The 19064-nt window shown below is 32.5% G+C and overlaps 1 protein-coding gene across 1 annotated transcript in view; it reads right to left on the reverse strand.

Annotated features, from left to right (window-relative positions):
• Window positions 1-16902, reverse strand: part of LOC132754776 (histone deacetylase 4-like) — a gene marked incomplete at its 5' end in the record, with an annotated part of 73275 nt that extends 56373 nt beyond the window's left edge. Inside the window, 4 exon segments of the mRNA XM_060745465.1 lie at window positions 427-562; window positions 4488-4544; window positions 10209-10429; window positions 16843-16902. Coding sequence (XP_060601448.1) covers window positions 427-562; window positions 4488-4544; window positions 10209-10429; window positions 16843-16902 — 474 coding nt within the window.
• Between the last annotated feature and the right edge of the window lie 2162 nt (window positions 16903-19064).

Here is a 19064-nt window from a genome sequence, read left to right on the forward strand (position 1 = left end):
ACATGCCATGGTCATGCTGGGATGGACAGCTACTTGTTAATTCATATTTCTCCTTAATTCTCAATCTTTAATGTTTGACCTTTGCCTTTAAGGTCTTGAAGGTCATACCAGAAGAGACTGAAACAGTTACTAAGCAAAACAACCAGTTGACATTGTATTCATACTGGTCTAAAATATATACGAGCCGTGTCACGACAAAACCAACATAATGCGTTTGCGACGAGCATGGATCCAGACCAGCCTGCGCATCCGCGCAGTCTGTTCTAGATCCATACTGTTCCCTTACAAACCCTATTACAAGTAGAGAAACTGATAGCGAACAGCATGGATCATGATCAGACTGCGCGGATGCGCAGGCTGATCTGGATCCATGCTGGTCGCAAACCCACAATATTGGTTTTGTCGTGACACAGCTCGATTACTCACTCTCTTCCTCCTTGTTTTTGTTCTTGATCTGTGAGAGTCGAGTTTTCTCGTGGATTTCCTTCTCAATTCTCTGTCTCTCCTCAAGCTTCTGCTGCTCGGCAAGATATTCTTGCTGTTTCTGTATCAACACCAGTTGCTATAGAAACAAAAAACACAGAGGTCATAGTTACATATTTGTATACTGAACAAACTATGCTAATATAGGATTATGATAATACTAAAGATATTTTTAATTTGTTTTTTTAATAGCATTTTGACATATTAAAGTAACCATTTCACTTTAAATTCTACTTCATCTATCACAGGTTGTTTCACAGTCACACTACAAATGTCTTTGATCTTTGCAATCTAGGTTTTGTCATATTTTTGCAATCCAATTAATCATGAGTAAGATAGGGTAAATAACTATAAGTATTACATGATAGCAAACTAGCACTAAATGTTAAGACTAACTTCATGTGATATTTGTTAGACAATAACAAACAAAACTTCCTTAAAAATATTGAATTCTGCAAGTGAACCTAAAAATATTAAATTTTCAAATAATTATGTTCAATGTGGCACCAATGCTTGCTTTAGAAACAACAAAGTTCAAGACTGGTAGACATCAAAACAACATAATCAAAACAACATACACCTCTATAACTTAAGTATCAGTAAGACCCCTGGTTCAAAATACAGTTATATTTATGAGTGTCATCAAAACAACAAAAAGTTAAAGTGAAATGGTCTGTTATAACATAAATAAAAATGTTGATATCAGTGGGTATCATATGTGAAAACAAATTAGGAAAGAACTATGTATAGGAATGTTGTTGGTCAGTGTGACATACATGATACAATATGACATACAATATGACATATGATACAGCAGATAATAAATTGAGCCGCGTCATGACAAAACCAACATAATGGGTTTGTGACCAGCATGGATCCAGACCAGCCTGCACATCCGCGCAGTCTGATCAGGATCCATGCTGTTCGCTATCAATTTCTCTAATTGCTATAGGGTTTGTAAGCGAACAGCATGGATCATGATCAGACTGCGCGGACGCGCAAGCTGGTTGGATCCATGCTAGTCGCAAACCCATTATGTTGGTTTTGTCTTGACGCAGCTCAATTGTTCTAGAACACAATATTATTACTCTTTACATGAATGTTTATTCTGAATCACTTAGAACTCTATTATCACTTAGAACTCTATTAACATTTTTTTTTCAAGCAATATTTTACAAGAATATCTAAGAGATACATCTTATTGCTTTTTTATATAAATATCAACAATACATATGGAAAATGTGTCCATTGTAGACCAATCCCCTTTAATGCCAATAATACATTATAACAATGACTAATTAAATATAACCAGTTCTTACTTATACATACAAAGCTTAAACTTTTACAGAATTTTAGACTCTTTGGGACTCTTAAACTGTTGATTTTTTTTAATGGGCTCAGTCCAGCCTTTATTTTTGGAAATGTCCGTTAATGATTTTTTTATGGGAATAATCACAAATGAATTAAGCCCATGCATTTAATCATGCAAATACCTGTTATGCTCTTTAATTTTTTTATGCGACCAAGTTTATAAACAAACTAGAACAATTCTAAAAATCCCGATGGTCTAACATGTAATAAGTTAATATATTTTCTTACTGCACCTGAGACTGGCATAGATAAGTTTAGGAATAATTAATTTGACTAACTGGAAAAAATGATGGAACAATTGCTGCCTAGTTTCAAGAAAATCTATCTATGGTTGCGGTGAAGGTTTCAAGGTTTTTCTGTTTTTAGCTCTGGGGGCCATCTTGTTCATCAGACCAGAACCACATGAGAAACTCCTATAGAGGACCTGTCAAGGGTTTTCCTGTAGTTTCATCAATACTGGCTAAGAAGTTATGGAAGTGATGTTGTTTAAGTAAAAATGTCAATGATAAACAACGCACATTGGGGTATCACAATAGCTCACCATGAGCATTTTGTGCACTGTTGAGCTAAAGACAAAGCATCAGTTTATTTTAGTTTGATATCAAAATACATTGTTTTGATGGTGTTTTTATTGTTATAATAGAAGATCCTTATATCCTTATTTTATTTGTTTACCTTCTGATGCCAGTTTACCACATTTCAGTCTTGACAATTTCCAAATTTTACAGTTTCAGGATACTTAGCAAGATTTACAGTCATTTAATCAGCAAACTTCTCTACATAAATCAATTCAATCAGTAAGAGCTTATCATTATCCTGCTGTATTTTTTACATGGATTTTTCCAACTTACATTTTTGGAACAGTCCATTATAAATTTTGGGATATTGAGGTGAAGATTTAAAGTAATTGAACAATTTATAGCCTCAGGTCAAATGCAACAGTTTTGGCGTCAGATGTGAGCAAGTGTTTCAGTTGCATGTAAGGGTTTCAGATACGTGTAAGGGAAAACATGTGCCACTACCGAGACTTGAGTCCATGAATCTGATATAAATGTATATACACATTGCTCCCTAATACAAAGCTATACATGCAGGTAAACAATTACAGTTCCACATAAATATGATGCATGATCTACCACTAACAAAATTACTAATTTTACAAATTCAACTTAACTATAAATAGTCTTACAGTTGTCTTAAATGGACTTTCATTCTGGACAAAATCATTTATTATTTTTAGGGGAAATGTCAAAATATGTAATGGTTGAATAGCAAGCAGATCATGATCAGAGGGCAATTGGATGTATTGGCTGATCTAGGTCTGCACTGGTTGCATGCGTAGAATCAGTTGCTATTAGCTTCAGACATAAGTTTTGGACATGGTGCTTCACACCAAGCATTCAAAGAAAATCATTATTTACTAAGCTGAAAATTTTCTTTAAATTTCCGCATCGCAGATTGTGGTGGCATATAAAAAAGATTTACTTGTACATTTTAAGATGATCAGTATTTTAGCACTTCATTCATATCTGATTTTCATTTTTGTTTGTCAAAGAATTGTTTATAAATAGTTGCTATTGGCAACACATACAAGAATACTATGTTATAATGAAATTGTAAGACAATGTAACATTCCCACTTCCACAGACAGTCTGTCCCAAATTGGTCATTTCCTTTTAATTTACTGGTTGTTTTGGTTGGTCGTCATGCGTTATTTTATTTCTGGGTTTTCTTAGTAAATGACCATCAGTGATGGACATGTTTAAAGCAACATCTAACCCGATGGCAACAATCAAATGATTACAGCTTGAATCCCTATTAACAACAGATCAAAAATAGATGAAACCCTACATTTGTAGACAGGTTGTCATTTGATGGTAAAATGGATATTTTCAGCGACCGAGAATTTTAAAAGTGCCATTCATATATATGTGTATAAATCATCACTGAATGTTAGAACAGAACACTGCAAGGCCAAAAACAAGAGAGACAACAACATGTCATGCCAAGTAAATGGAAATGTCTAGATTTTTATCGCAACATTTAATTGTAACTTATCCCTCAACCCTTACCATGCTAAATATCTGAACTGGTCTTATCTACCTTTCAATACTTTAAATATAATTTAAATCCTCACTAAATAGCACAGTGCAGACCACGATCAGAGTGCATGGATGCTCAATTTGAGTTATTTAATGGCTTGTCATCTATGTAGATTTGAATCCCTCCAGGACTTAATGAGCTATCATTTGAGGAGGCTATACTGCTAGCATAGACAAGTAACTTCTAACCAGATGGCTGTTTATATAATGTAGCTGAGCTCACACTAGTAACTCTGGTAGTTCAAGGTGCCAAATTACCTTAACAAAGGTTGACCCTTAACCTGCTGGAACTGGAGATGGTGCAGGCTGACCAGACTACTGGTAGCTCATATATGTACTTGGATATAGAAATCTTTAAAACATTGACCAGACTGTTCTAAATTCAAAGAAAAGCAAATCCATTACATAAAGCAGGTTTAAGGCTAAAGCCAACGTTCTATCCCCCACAACCACTTCTTGCGACCAAAAGATTCCGTCAAGTTACATAACTGTTGCGTTAAGAAATCCTAGACACGTCACTCACAACAATACCTTAAAATGTTCTTGCATCTGGCGGTCATGCTCTTTAGCTAACTGTTCTTGTTGAAACTACAAACATACAAAACATGCCTATATTACATAATCTTAAACAAACTAAACTTTTAAACAATTTCGAGTGTTCCGCTAGAAAAAAAATGCTTAGCAGGTAAAACAAGTGTTCATATAAAAACTGTAAAACATGCAAAATATTCATGAACAACTACATGATTCCATGAGACTAAATGCTTACAAATCAACATCCACCATGTCAATGTGGTCTTTACTAGCTTTTGAAGTAAATTAAATGGCTTGCATTTACACTAACAGGCTTGCAAAAAAGATGTCTTAAATATTAGATTTGCAAATTTTTGAAAGTCAATCCATGCATTGAAGTTTATTTTTTAAGAATAAAATTGAATGAAAAATCAAAATGATAATGGATTCTTTGTTTTAAAAAATGGGTGTACAATAAAAAAATATTAAAACATGTATAATTATAAATCATGTATACTTGGATAGTAGATTTTTATCTATGCAAGTTCATTTTGGTTGTACTGAGTTGAAATTTCCTGTACATATATATAAGCTTACAAAAACTTTAAAAGTGCAGAAAAATATTTCTTTCTAGTCCTGCACACTCACATGCCATGTTCTATCCTTACAGCATGCATACTGCAATGCTTCTATCTTATAGTTTTCACATGTGATTTTCCCTTGACAAACCATGTAAATTTCTCATGACAAACCATGTAATTTTCACATGACAAACCATGTACATTTCTCATTACAAACCATGTAAATTTCACATGACAAACCATGTAATTTTCACATGACAAACCATGTAATTTTCACATGATAAACCATGTAAATTTCACATGACAAACCATGTAATTTTCACATGACAAACCATGTAAATTTCACATGACAAACCAAGTAAAATTCACATGACAAACCATGTAAATTCACATGATAAACCATTTAAAGTTCTCATGACAAACCATGTAATTTTTACAAAGTTATGTCTACCATGTATTTTTTATAGGGTAAAGTTAGTTAGTAACCTTTAAAATGTAATTTTCACAGGGTTATGTCTATATATAGGGTAATAATTCTATCAAACTATTTTTCCAAGGGGCAATAATTGTATTATGTTTTTTATGGGCCAATAGTTTCATTATTCTTATTTTCATGAGGCAAATTCGATATGTTATCCAATCATGTCATTTTCATGAGGATTTAATTATATTATGATATTAACATGGGGCACCACTTTTCTCAAGATATTTTCAAAATGAATAACACTAAAATGTAATTTTCTTTGAGTAATTATTTTGTTATATGATTTTCAAATAGTAAAGTATTCAGTGATTTTCAAATGATTCCTTAGAGTCCAAATTAAGTCTTGCGCATCATGCACAAATATTTTCAAGCATAAATTTACCTAACTGAAGTCAGACTGCTTATGAGCTTCAGTTTGATTTAAAATAATTCCCAACAAAATACTCAATGTGCTGTGTTTCCATGCTACATAATAAGATTATCAGAGAACTCAGAATAAAACCCACAATTATTTTTATAATTACAGCAATAAGTCTGTAACATGACACAGAAATATAATGAAAATTAAAAACATTATGTTTTAAAAGCAGACAAACTAGAAATGAGGTCATAAGACACCAATGTCTCTACATGTAGTCTACTGTTTTGTAAGTCTACAGCCGGGAATAGAAAGAACTGACTGACAATGGGTAAATCTATATGCTCTCCCCCCACCCCCACTAAGAAGCAATTAGTTTTAAAAAGTTAAAACCTAAAGTCAGCAAAGGTAAATAATCAAGTGTATTTTGAGCTTAAATCATCATGTCAATGCAAGGGAAACATATTGTTTTCGAATGGTTTAAAGTATAATGGTTTAAAGTAATATGTAATCTGTTTAAGCTACATAATCAGTTAACCATAATATAAGTTCACAGTGTGAATGACTTGCTGACCAGTGCTTAAATCTAACCACAATAGCATTTGCAAAGACCAAAAACCATGTATATGTAGTTTAACTATGTCAGAATATATGAACAAATATTGGGGTCACTGTACAGATTATTTTGACACTGTGGTGTAGTGGACATAGCTTGTTGAGGACATGCTTAATTGCTTTGTAGTAGAGATTTTATGTAGTACAGGACAAAGGTTGTAAAAGGACATAATTTTATAGAATGTTGAGGATGAAGGTTGTAGAGGACACAGATGTACAGGACAAAGGTAGTAGAGGATATAGAATGTAGAGGATGAAGCTTGTAGAGGACACAGATGTACAGGACAAAGATTGTAGAGGATATAGAATGTAGAGGATGAAGCTTGTAGAGGACACAAATGTACAGGACAAAGGTTGTAGAGATCAAGTGCTGTACAGGACAAAGTTGAAGATGGCATTATAAGGTTGTAGAGGTCAATGTTGTAATGGAAGTTGTAAAGAACATAATAGATGACGAAGATTAAATAGTACATATGTTGCCTAGGAAATAGGTTGAAAAGCTGTACAGGATACAGCTTGTAGAGGACAAAGCCTGTATAATCATTTAAACTACAGCCAAGATATTCCAAGGTCTTTATTTATCTACAGACAAGATAAGGTAAACTCTAAAATATTAGAAGTCAATGAAAAATTGTTTTACCTGACTTAAGATTTCAACAGCTTAATAGCTCTTAAATTATTTTCAGGCAGGTATTTAGCAGCTGCATACTCGATCTACATTACAATAACAGCTCCACCCTCTATTACAAACCAAACTGCACGATAAGTAACCAACATTCTGCCAACCATTTTAACATGCACTTCAATACCCTAGTGTGTATTTCTATTGCTTATCTTCAATATATATATATATATATAACCCCCCATTCATAAATGCACTCACATACTCTAAAACTGTTTCTTCATTTACCGAAGTACCTTACACCCCCCAAATTTACAGAAGAAAATATTCACTGTAGTCTTTGAAATATATCCGCAGTTAGCACCGTATCATATTACCTCACAAACCCACATCTTCTTTAATTAATATCAATTAATAAAATCACTTAATTTACCTATCATATATCCTCAAAGACCTTAATTCACCCTTATGCCACTACAATCATATTAACCAAAATGTACCAACATACCCTTCAATGTATGAACTATTAATATAAAACTACCCACATGCTACATGTACACTTCATTGTCTTGAATGATCTATATAACAAAAACCCAACTTTTTTTATAACCTGTCCTTTACAATATGCAGCAAAAATATATTGATTTTTATAGTCATATACAAGCCCTAAACCCAACCCTTTTTGAAAAGAGCAAAACCTCATGCAAAGGTAAATGAGAAATCATACTTAAACTAGAACTATCACTAAATGTGATTAATACCCCCACAAGTCTGCTTCGGAAATGAGGATGTTACTAGTAACAGAATACCTTGTAATATAATTGAAACATAGAGTTATGGTTGTGGGCAATTAAAGATAATTCATATATGTTGCATTTCCTTTCAATGTGGTTGGCCATTGATGAAGTTTAATTGAATTAATCTGTAATAAGTCCATAAAGACAAAGAAAAAGAACAAAGGGCAATAACTCTATAAATACTGAAGATAGAGTTATAGTTCTTGTGCACTGCACTTCCTCTTATTGTGCTTGACCATTGTATGAAGTTGTTTTGAATTCCAACCAGTATGTTTTAAGTTATGCTCCGGACAAGGAAAAGTATCAAAGGGCAGTAACTCTGTATTTTGTCAAAATGGAGTTATGGCTCTTGTGCACTGCACTTCCTTTTAATGTCCTTGACAACTGTATGAAGTTGTACTGAATTCCAAACAGTAGTTTTCAAGTTATGTTCTGGACAAGGAAAAGTAACAAAGGGCAATAACTCTGTAATTAGTCAAGATGGAGTTATGGTTCTTATGCACTGCACTTCCTCTCAATGTGCTTGACCATTGTATGAAGTTATAATGAATTCCAACAATAAGTCTTCAAGTTATGGTCCGGACAAAAAAAAGCAATGGAAAAGTAACAAAGGGCAATAACTCTGTAATTAGTCAAGATGGAGTTATGGTTCTTGTGCACTGCACTTCCCCTTATTGTGCTTGACCATTGTATGAAGTTGTTTTGAATTCCAACCAGTAGTTTTAAAGTCATGCTCTGGACAAGGAAAAGAAACAAAGGGCAGTAACTCTGTAATAAGTCAAAATGGAGTTATGGTTCTTGTGCACTGCACTTCCTCTCAATGTGCTGGACCATTGTATGAAGTTATAATGAATTGCAACAATTAGTCTTCAAGTTATGGTTCGGACAAAAGAAAGCAATGGAAAAGTAATAAAGGGCAATAACTCTGTAATTACTTTAGATAGAGTTATGATTCTTATGCACTGCACTTCCTCTCAATGTGCTTGACCATTGTATGTAGTTATATTGAATTCCAACCATTAGTCTTCAAGTTATGGTCCGGACAAAAAAAAGAAGGCAATGGAAAAGCAACAAAGGGCAATAACTCTGTAATTACTTTAGATAGAGTTATGGTTCTTGTGCACTGCACTTCCCTTATTGTGTTTGACAATTGTATGAAGTTGTTTTGAATTCCAACCAGTAGTTTTCAAGTTATGCCACGGACAAGGAAAAGTAACAAAGGGCAATAACTCTGTAATTAGTCAAGATAGAGTTATGTTTCTTACGCACTGCACTTCCTCTCAATGTGCTTGACCATTGTATGTAGTTATATTGAATTCCAACCATTAGTCTTCAAGTTATGCTCCGGACAAGGAAAATGCAACGGACAAAAAAAAAAAGCAATGGAAAAGCAACAAAGGGCAATAACTCTGTAATTACTTTAGATAGAGTTATGGTTCTTGTGCACTGCACTTCCCCTTATTGTGTTTGACAATTGCATGAAGTTGTTTTGAATTCCAACCAGTAGTTTTCAAGTTATGCCCCGGACAAGGAAAAGTAACAAAGGGCAATAACTCTGTAATTAGTCAAGATAGAGTTATGGTTCTTGTGCACTGCACTTCCTCTCAATGTGCTTGACCATTGTATGTAGTTATATTGAATTCCAACCATTAGTTTTCAAGTTATGCTCCGGACAAGGAAAATGCAACGGACGTCTGGACCGACCGACCGACCGACCAACCAACCGACCGACCGACCGACCGACCGACCACCGGGTGACTCCTATATACCCCCCCAAACTTCGTTTTTGGGGGTATAATGAGCTTAAATAAACTTTACAAAGGGACAAAGCTTAATATCATACTTAAATGAGCTTAAATAAACTTTACAAAGGGACAAAGCTTAATATCATACTTAAATGAGCTTAAGTAAACTAATCACATTTAATAAATATTCACTCTGATATTTTTTACTTATATCCTCTAAGCTGTACACATTATGACTATGATCGTGACTAAAGTATACATGTTATAATCAAATAACAACTGTCTATATTTATAATCAATATTCTATATAAAGAAAAATAATATAAGGATTGCAACTTATCACAAAAATTATAAAAGTAATTAATACAGCTTAATTTTGCAAACTTACAATATTGTCAACTAATTTGTCTAATTTTCAGAATTTTTATCAAATATGAATTTTTTACATTGAAAGATACCAATCCCTTGCATTCTTATTTTTCTAATAATCTCTACACTACTATGTTTTCTATTTTTAGAATATAATCTCTAAGCTACCTTGTGATAGTCCTGTAATTGTTTCTCATGCTCTTGTGCCAGTTGTTGTTGTTGCTGTTGAAACTGTTGTAGCAACATCTGTTGCTGAAGTTGCTGTTGCTGTTTCAAGGTCAGAATCTGCTGTTGAACATGTGCAGGCTGCATGTGAGGCTCGCTGTACATGTTGGAACCCTGTCCACGACGGTCAAGAGTAGGTGAACTCAATGGAGACGTCACTATATCTGCAAATAAGTAATATTATTTATATCAAGATATGATTTTAAATAAGCTAAGAAAAAAATACAAAGAAGCATTAAAGAAGACCAAAAAGTCATTATTGCCGAATAATCTTGACAAGGACCATCAATGGAAGCTTGGAGATTCATAATAATTTATTTGGAAATTAATAAGAATAAGCTTTTCAAAAATGTCATAATTAACTGCCCTAAATTGTTGGCCATAAAATCATTTAAAACAAAATCATATGAACAATTCTCAAGTTTGACCATCCATGCAGCTTTCATTTTCAAATATCCCCCTTGTGACTGAGGGGTTGACTTTAAGGGTTGAGGCATCAGAACAGCAGCCACCGTTTAAACTTGCGTAATTGTAAGAGGCGACTAAATGGAGTCGATTCATCTCTTAGTTCCAGCAGGTGAGGTGGTTTTGACCCCTGGTGTTGCTTTAAGTTTAGTTATCTCTAAGGTATAGCCAAAATCACCTTTCCTGTTTCAGCTCTATATATAAATTGTGTTGGTGCACCGTAAAAACCAAACAAAACAAAGATGAGACATTTCAGAGACAGGGTTTAACAGACTGAGAAAGTTGTGCTATAACAAGTTAGACGCTCTGCATAAAACTCAGCAGAGGATAAGCTTATTTGAAATGGCTTCCTCGGACAACATCATAATGTCACAATTTAAGTCATAGCATCATCCTGACAAAATCTTGCCATTAATCATAAGCCTTAGTGTATTTATGTCATGGTGGTTTGTCATTTTAACATTTATATTCGTTTATGGAAATAGGTCACAATAAATTTTTCTATGTCTTCCTACTAACCTCTGGCAAAATTTGTCAGCAATAACAATTCAATAAAAAGATGTAGATTCACCTCTGAATGACGTCAAAATGTGCATTACCTACCATTCAAAAATACAAGTTTGCTACAAATAGATTTTATTAACTTGTTTAAACATTACAATTATTATATTCATACCTTTAGATTAAAATGTAAGTTAATGTGAGTCTTCACAACATTAAATCTATTGTGGGAAACCATGAAGAACATAGAGAATATATAATGAACATTAAAATATCAAGTTATTTATGAGCAGTGGCAAAAAGATTAATTAGAGAACTTCAAGAATGTACTTTAGAATGTTGTGAACTGATTATTCATCTGTGGCATGCTAAATACACATAGATGGACTGCTTTTAATTTGATGCTATCCATTGTTCAGTTTAGAGATTTGCTTTGACACAACAGGCTTTTAAAAGTTATCTCACAGGCTGATATAAGGTCTGTTACCAAAAATAAAATTATCTCTTATTTTCTCACCAATTTTGAGAAAATAATTCCAAACAGGTTCCAACAAACAAACAAAAAAAATATATAAAGTAAAATAAAAAGATCAAAATGACTGATACAACTTCTGTTTTTAATTAACATGTTACATTCAAGAAATATTATAAATAAAGAATGTATTTGTATGAGACTGTCACTTGACAATATTCTAAATAATGTTGCTTATCAACAATTTAAATTTTATCAAATATTCCAAAATTTACATGATTTTCGAAAGTTAAGCCATGGCCTTTATACAAAATATGGAAAATGACCTGATCAAGAGTTTGGCAAGACTGTATCATTGATTTACCCCCCCCCCCAACTTATATCAAATAATTCTAAATTAGTCATAACTTACTTTGGAAATACATTTACTGTAATATACATTTTCATTTTTCATTTTGATATTTACATCACAAATTTTCTATCAAGAGCTTGATATGAAACTGGTATAATTCATGTCACGCAAACAAGCCAACAAATTCACACTACATTTTTATAAGAAAATACAGTATTTTCATGATTCAAAAAATTTTGCGAAAATTTTCTGGTGACAAATTCTTCTAACCTGTTGGTGGTGAACTGGTTCCATGGTAAAATTTTACATCAGAAGTCACAGGCATGATTTCACTGTATGTATCACGCAAAAAATCTAATCATATGTGGCAACACTAAATCTTGGTCGTGAATATTTATCACAATAGCTGTCTCATGTACAGGATCTCAATGATATTTTATAATGTCCAATTATATTTATCTATTTTTTTTATGCTTATTTTCAAATATTTTATCGGCACAGCATTCAACTATTAAAATGTCCCCACAGCACAAAAAATATAGAATTTAAATATGGAAATAGTCTGTACTTCAAGATTCCAATTTCTATAGCTGTTTTCATAATTAATAACCTTTTTTTACTGCAGGAAAAAACCATGTGTCCAAAAAGCAAATAAATACCTCTGTTTGCATTAACAATGTCACAAACAAACAAAAAATTCAATTTTTCTTTCACTCTTTTTTTCCCCCCATTAAATTGCAACTGTACTTAAATCAATGTTTTAATGTCACTTAAAATAAATCCCGATATAAAAATCACAAGATCAAGATGATAAGAACTGTTTAACGTTTCGATGTTTTATTCCGGAAAAAGTCCTGGTCATCCACCAAGTCGAGATCTTTTCCTATACTGATTCGCTTTTCTCCCCTAGGCTACATGCATCACCATCTTCACAACAAAACCAGGTAATTAACGAGCGCTAAACTTGTTACTCTATATATAGACATTATGACGTACATTACTAAACTACAAGAAATGCTATTATAGTAATGTACATTAAGTAAACAGGTGTATTTGACTGCTGGTTTTAATTAGCTATATATAGACAAGTTTCTCTGTACATTAACATAATTATTGTAATTTTTGTTTTTGAATAGTGTATGACTTGTGATATAGTCTTATTTAACCATGGATGTAATTTATTTCCTTGTTATACTTATATATTAATCACACTTTTACCAATTTTTAAATCAAAGAAATCATTGGTATTGTAGAGATTAACCATCTTGGCCTCAAGGTTGTAAAACATTTTTCTGAGTTTTGTCTCAAATCTCAGGATTTTCATTAGTCAGTGTAAATTCTGTGCTGGAGTCTCAGACCAATGGAGCATCTGACCTTTGACCCTTTCTTTATAAAGTTGGATCCTGGTTTTCAATTATTTATTTTTTATATTTCTTTAAAAACTATATACTTGAACTTTTTCGTTTTAGAAATTTGGAAAATACATCCAACATGTCCAAATTTGGAGAAATTATTAACTAGTAAGACACATTTATATAACTGATTGAAAAATAAATTGTAATTATATCATATTTATATCACATGCAATTTTAAGAAATTGGCATTTCAGGGTAATCAATTATTATATCAGTTTATGGCATAGACAGCATTATTATGAAGCAACCAGGCCAAAGAATAGTGAAGATAAATTGAAATTACAACAATTATCTTGAGTGATTCTGAGATAAATTATAATAGGCCTTTTTTTTTAAAGAGAAAATACCATCTATATTTTAGATAGTAAGACCACTTTTATGGCTCAGGGAAACAGTCTTAAAGTAGTTAGCTCTATTTGGTGGTTAATTGCATGAAAAAATCACCAGGGGGAGGAAACATGTGTTCATATCTGAGGACTGATAGTGACTGATATAAAGTGATTGGCTTGCAATAAGTTCAGGGTCAGAGAAGATATTTAGATGTTTTTCTAAGGCCTCAACAGACAGTAGGATTTTGAAGTATAACACCAATTAAAACTAAGATGTACAAGCAAATCTTAATGTGTGAAGGCTACTATTTCTTGTATTCGTAAACCTTTATTCTAGATATAACATAAGCTCTGGAAGCTTCTTAATTAAAGAAACCACATTATCCAATAACAGTCAGAAAAAAAGTCAATGTGACCAGTTATTTTGATCAGAAAAGAGATTTTTGATGCCATATACTGTTGTTTCCATGCCCAGGATAGGATTGTATTATTTATATCATCAAGTTAGAAATATTTTAACCATGTGGTTTAATTTGAGTGCAGAAAAAATAATCTATGCCAAAACATGCAAAGGGAAGGCTTTTGTAAACATAATTTGTCATTAAAATGAAAAGGACCATCTCGCTTTATGTAAAAAAAGACAAATTTTCTAATAAAGGTCAAAGACTTGTTTTAATTAACACAGCATTGATATCTAAATTTAACTTTTAAAAAGTCAAACATTGACAAAAACTATTTTAATGGAAACAAATTAACAACTGACGATCCTTTATCTTCTCAATCCTATTTTTGTTGTTGCCAAGAATAAACATAATTGAGCCGTGTCATGACAAAACCAACATAGTGTGTTTGTGACCAGCATGGATCCAGACCAGGAGTCAGCTTTTGCCAGTAGTACACAGACAGGCTAGCCTGTACATATGTGCAGTCTATCAAGCCTGACCCATTATAACTGTTAGCTGACTAATCAGAAATTTTCATCCTCAAAAATATCCACAATGATAATGGACTTTTCCAAAAATGGAAATTATTTAATTCCTCAAATGAAAGAATTCAAACTCTTTTAATGGATTCATACTCAATCTATGAGAGGCGACTGACTTGACTTTAAACTGTCTTTCTGTTTATCACCACTTGGACATATTAAGCAGTACTCGACGTGCTATTGAACATCAATTGAAAAATAACACTGACTCTAAACATGGCTCAAACATTGGAAATCAACACAATATAATATTATATTTCCTTCCACTAATTATAGTTATAAAAAGAGAACAAAGACCTAAATAAATAACATAATTACACATGTACAACATCTTAGAATACCAATATAGATAAAAACATTCTATTTGTTAAGAAGAAAGTAATTTGCTTCCTTAAAACACCACTATTAAATACTGTAACCAAGCAACCATTTCTATAACAGGCTGTCGCATGCCTGATTTAAAACATTGGGTTATTTTCATATAATCTAAGACATCAAAAATAGGTTTCTCTAATTGAGAGAATTACAAAGAAAGGAAAAAGAAGAAAACATGTTCTGAAACAGTTAATATTTGAAGACTTTGACCTCTTTTGTGATGTATAACAAATAACAGCAGACCAACAGTATACAAGTAAAATGGTTTCTGCGGTGGACATTTTAATGATATAAAGATATTTCATTTAACTATTTTCAACATTATTTGGGGGGGGGATAAATAAACGTTTGTAACAGGAATATAGTTGACAATAATCGAACAATATAGAAGAAGGTCTTTGGAAACTGCATGTGACCGTTGAAGACCGGAGAAGGTCGAACATAAAACAATTATTTCTTTTTAAGAAAATGATTAAATAGGCCTACCATTTTATGAATAATTCCGAGCAAAAAATAAATAAAGTAAACACACAAGTTTACGCAGAAAATATCTCTATTTATTATGGCAGATGCCACTACGAATATTTTAATTTTGTAGATTTTCAGTATAAACAATTTATTGTTTGTAAAATTTGAGATAGATATTAAAGAAACATTGATAATTTTCAAACACATCATTCAAGTTTTACCACCTTAAACGGTAAAATAATTATAGAAAATTAGAAATATCACGTAATAGATTTTTGTTCTCAATTATGTGTAATTCGGACTAATTCCCTACAGGTAAATCCGTAACGTACCGGCAAACGGTATTTAGCTGGGTTTTCGAAAAGGTCAATTAACCAATCATATACGGTTTACAGATCACATGCTCCTCCATGTACCGAAAACAGGTCACGTGCTCCTCCATGCCTCAAAAGTTAAACGCGTACCAATACCCTGCGGTCTCCAGACCGCAGGGAATGAACTTCCATTACAGTCTGACATGATTATTTACTCCTGGCTTATCAATTCTAGCTCCTGTATTTTCAACAAATGGCAACAGGACATTCAGAATCAATTTTCATCCCTCAATCTTTTTTTTTCTTTGAGGGTTCAAGCCCTTTTTGGGTCATGACTAAGATTTCTCACATGACAACAGCATGAATAAGTTTGGATCATTTAAAGGGGTAATGGACTCCAAATTGATTGTTGTCAGTTGCATTAACTTGTGTCACAATCAAGCTTAAATAAATATGTTTTACTAAATGGTGTTAAAGGCATGAATGAAAGTAAAATAATTCCAATAGCATTCAAACAGAAAATATTTGACAGTTTATAATTGTCAAAACAAGGTTTTGCACAGACATGAAAAATTTGGTCAAAATTGATTACATCACAAATCCCAACAATATGCACCAAGGCACTTTCTGTAAATACTTCTAAGAAAGTTTGGTTGAAATACTTTGGACCAATGTCCACAGCCAAACCCTTCCACTGTAAGTCACCAATTTTATTCAGTAGTAAAAAGCCTTAATTTGAAATGTTCTTATGCTGATAAAATGTCTTCACAGGAATCAAAATTTGCTTGCTATAACGATTTTATAAATGTCAACTTTCATTTTTGAAAAATTATACAGAGACTAAATTGAGTTTTGGTTTCACTTTTCTTAATTTGAAAGAATACAATACAAGAAAACTCACCTTTTCTATTAATATAGTGACTATTCATCTCCATAGCAGGGTCTGATGGCCCTAGAGGCTCTGAAAATATATAGAAAAACATATTCTTATACCAATTCACCATAATCTGAAATTGCATGCAAATGGGGTTTTTAAAACAAAGGGAAATAACTTAAACTTAATAACTTCTACATAATTCTTTTTACCCATACAGCATTTTTCAAAATTTCATGACCAACATGAAATTGGATCTCACTCAAATGCTGATAATACCTTCCAAATAAAATATAGAAGCAACCATAATAACCTATCATCATTATCAAATTTCATATCATTATTTCATCATGGACTGTGACTAATAAAGCATTAGTTTTGTAAACATTAAATACTCCAGTTACTGTATATTTATTTAAACACTCACAAACAATTTATCAGCAGATTAATTATACACTTGTATAATATTTATGATGAGATGTCAATGATTTCATTGACTTAAACCTTATTATTAGGCCTGCTGAATTTGTGTAAAAGTCAATTTGAAAATATCAAAATACAACAACAAAGCTACCAACAGCTTATATGTATAAAGGGCCTGGTATGACTGCAATGGGGGCATTTAAAGGCTCGCCCATTTTCAGCTCAAGTAGGTTAAGGCATTTTTTTTTAGTCCCTTCATGACTGTAACAAAGATATTTATGTAATTTTGTCCCATTATCGACTCTGTACTATCACTTTTTGTCTCGTAATACACCATTTCAAATAAATTTTCTTTGCATTTTATTATACTGTTTGTTTGTTTCTCCGGATTTTTACACATTTTGGTTATATCTCTGTGGCCAATATCCACCTAAACAGCTTTCCTAGATTACCAATTAATCTGCAAGTGACATTATCCCTATTATAGTCTCTGAATCAAAGGCAAGAGACAAATGATCATAAGACTCTATGTAAGCACTCAATCGTCATGGAGAAATTACGCCTCGCCCAAGGATCAAACTAGCGACCGCTGGATTACTAACCCAATGCAGTTAATTTAAAGACTGACGGTAACTAATACAATGATGTATAAATGCACTATAACATAGTTACCTTCTCACAAAAACAATCATATGCCCTGCTTAATGATAATAGCTCTACAATATGTCACCAAAACAAATTATAATTCTATCTAGAACACTTCCTATGTAAAAATTTATTGACATATTGGAAAATGTTAATCAAACTTTGACCCTCTCCCCTCCCACTCATCACATTTTCCAGGATCAAATTCAGTTATGAATGCATAATTTCCAACTTCATATAATTGAGCCGCGTCACGACAAAACCAACATAGTGCATTTGCGACCTGCATGGATCCAGACTAGCCTGCGCATTCGTGCAGTCTGATCAGGATCCATGCTGTTCGCTGTCAGTTTCTCTACTTGCAAAAGGGTTGTTAAGCAAACAGCATGGATCCTGATCAGACTGCGTGGATGCTCAGGCTGGTCTGGATTCATGATGGTCGCAAACACACTTTGTTGGTTTTGTCGTGAGGCGGCTCATATATTTCCTAATAACCATTATCAATACCATTATGAACTTCATACAAAACAAATAATAGTCACAAACAACTTCAATCCATATAATACCTAGACAAATTTATACATCTGCCTCACCTTTACCTATTCAATGGTCAGTGGTCCAGTTTTGGAAAAAAAAATGCCCTTAATGAAAAACAGTAAATCAACATTCCAACTGTCAGTAGAAACGAGTGTCCACCATGAAAGATAAACAGTCATACATCAAGACTAAATAAAATTTGTCTTTGTAAGTTTTACAATAAATTTACCAATGAAAACCTGAAATTTAAGCAATAAACTGGCATGCTTTAAAGCTAAAAATTTGATTTTTTTTATCTTTCTGTGTTTCAATGTATTTAAACTTAATTTTCACATATAATATAACACATATAACATATTGCATCACAGACAAATGATATGATTAAAGAAGCAATTATTAGTGTTATATAATTTTAAGAAAATTAAAGAGAACATTTTTTTGAAAAAAAATTTTTTTAAAAAATAAATTTTCCCAATGTGTGCCTTCTCCAGTTTTTTCCCAAAATTAAAAACCGGAAATTAAAAATTTTTTATAAAAAAAATTTTATTGATTATATTAAAAATTTTAAAGATCACATGGAATTTCCTGATTTCCAAAAAACCTCAGCACATAAATATTTATATTGAAAAGCAAATATTTTAAGG

The sequence above is a fragment of the Ruditapes philippinarum genome, unplaced genomic scaffold (genome assembly GCF_026571515.1).
Source record: "Ruditapes philippinarum isolate M1 unplaced genomic scaffold, ASM2657151v2 ctg1337_1_1_1_1, whole genome shotgun sequence".
In the NCBI taxonomy this organism is placed as follows: domain Eukaryota; kingdom Metazoa; phylum Mollusca; class Bivalvia; order Venerida; family Veneridae; genus Ruditapes; species Ruditapes philippinarum.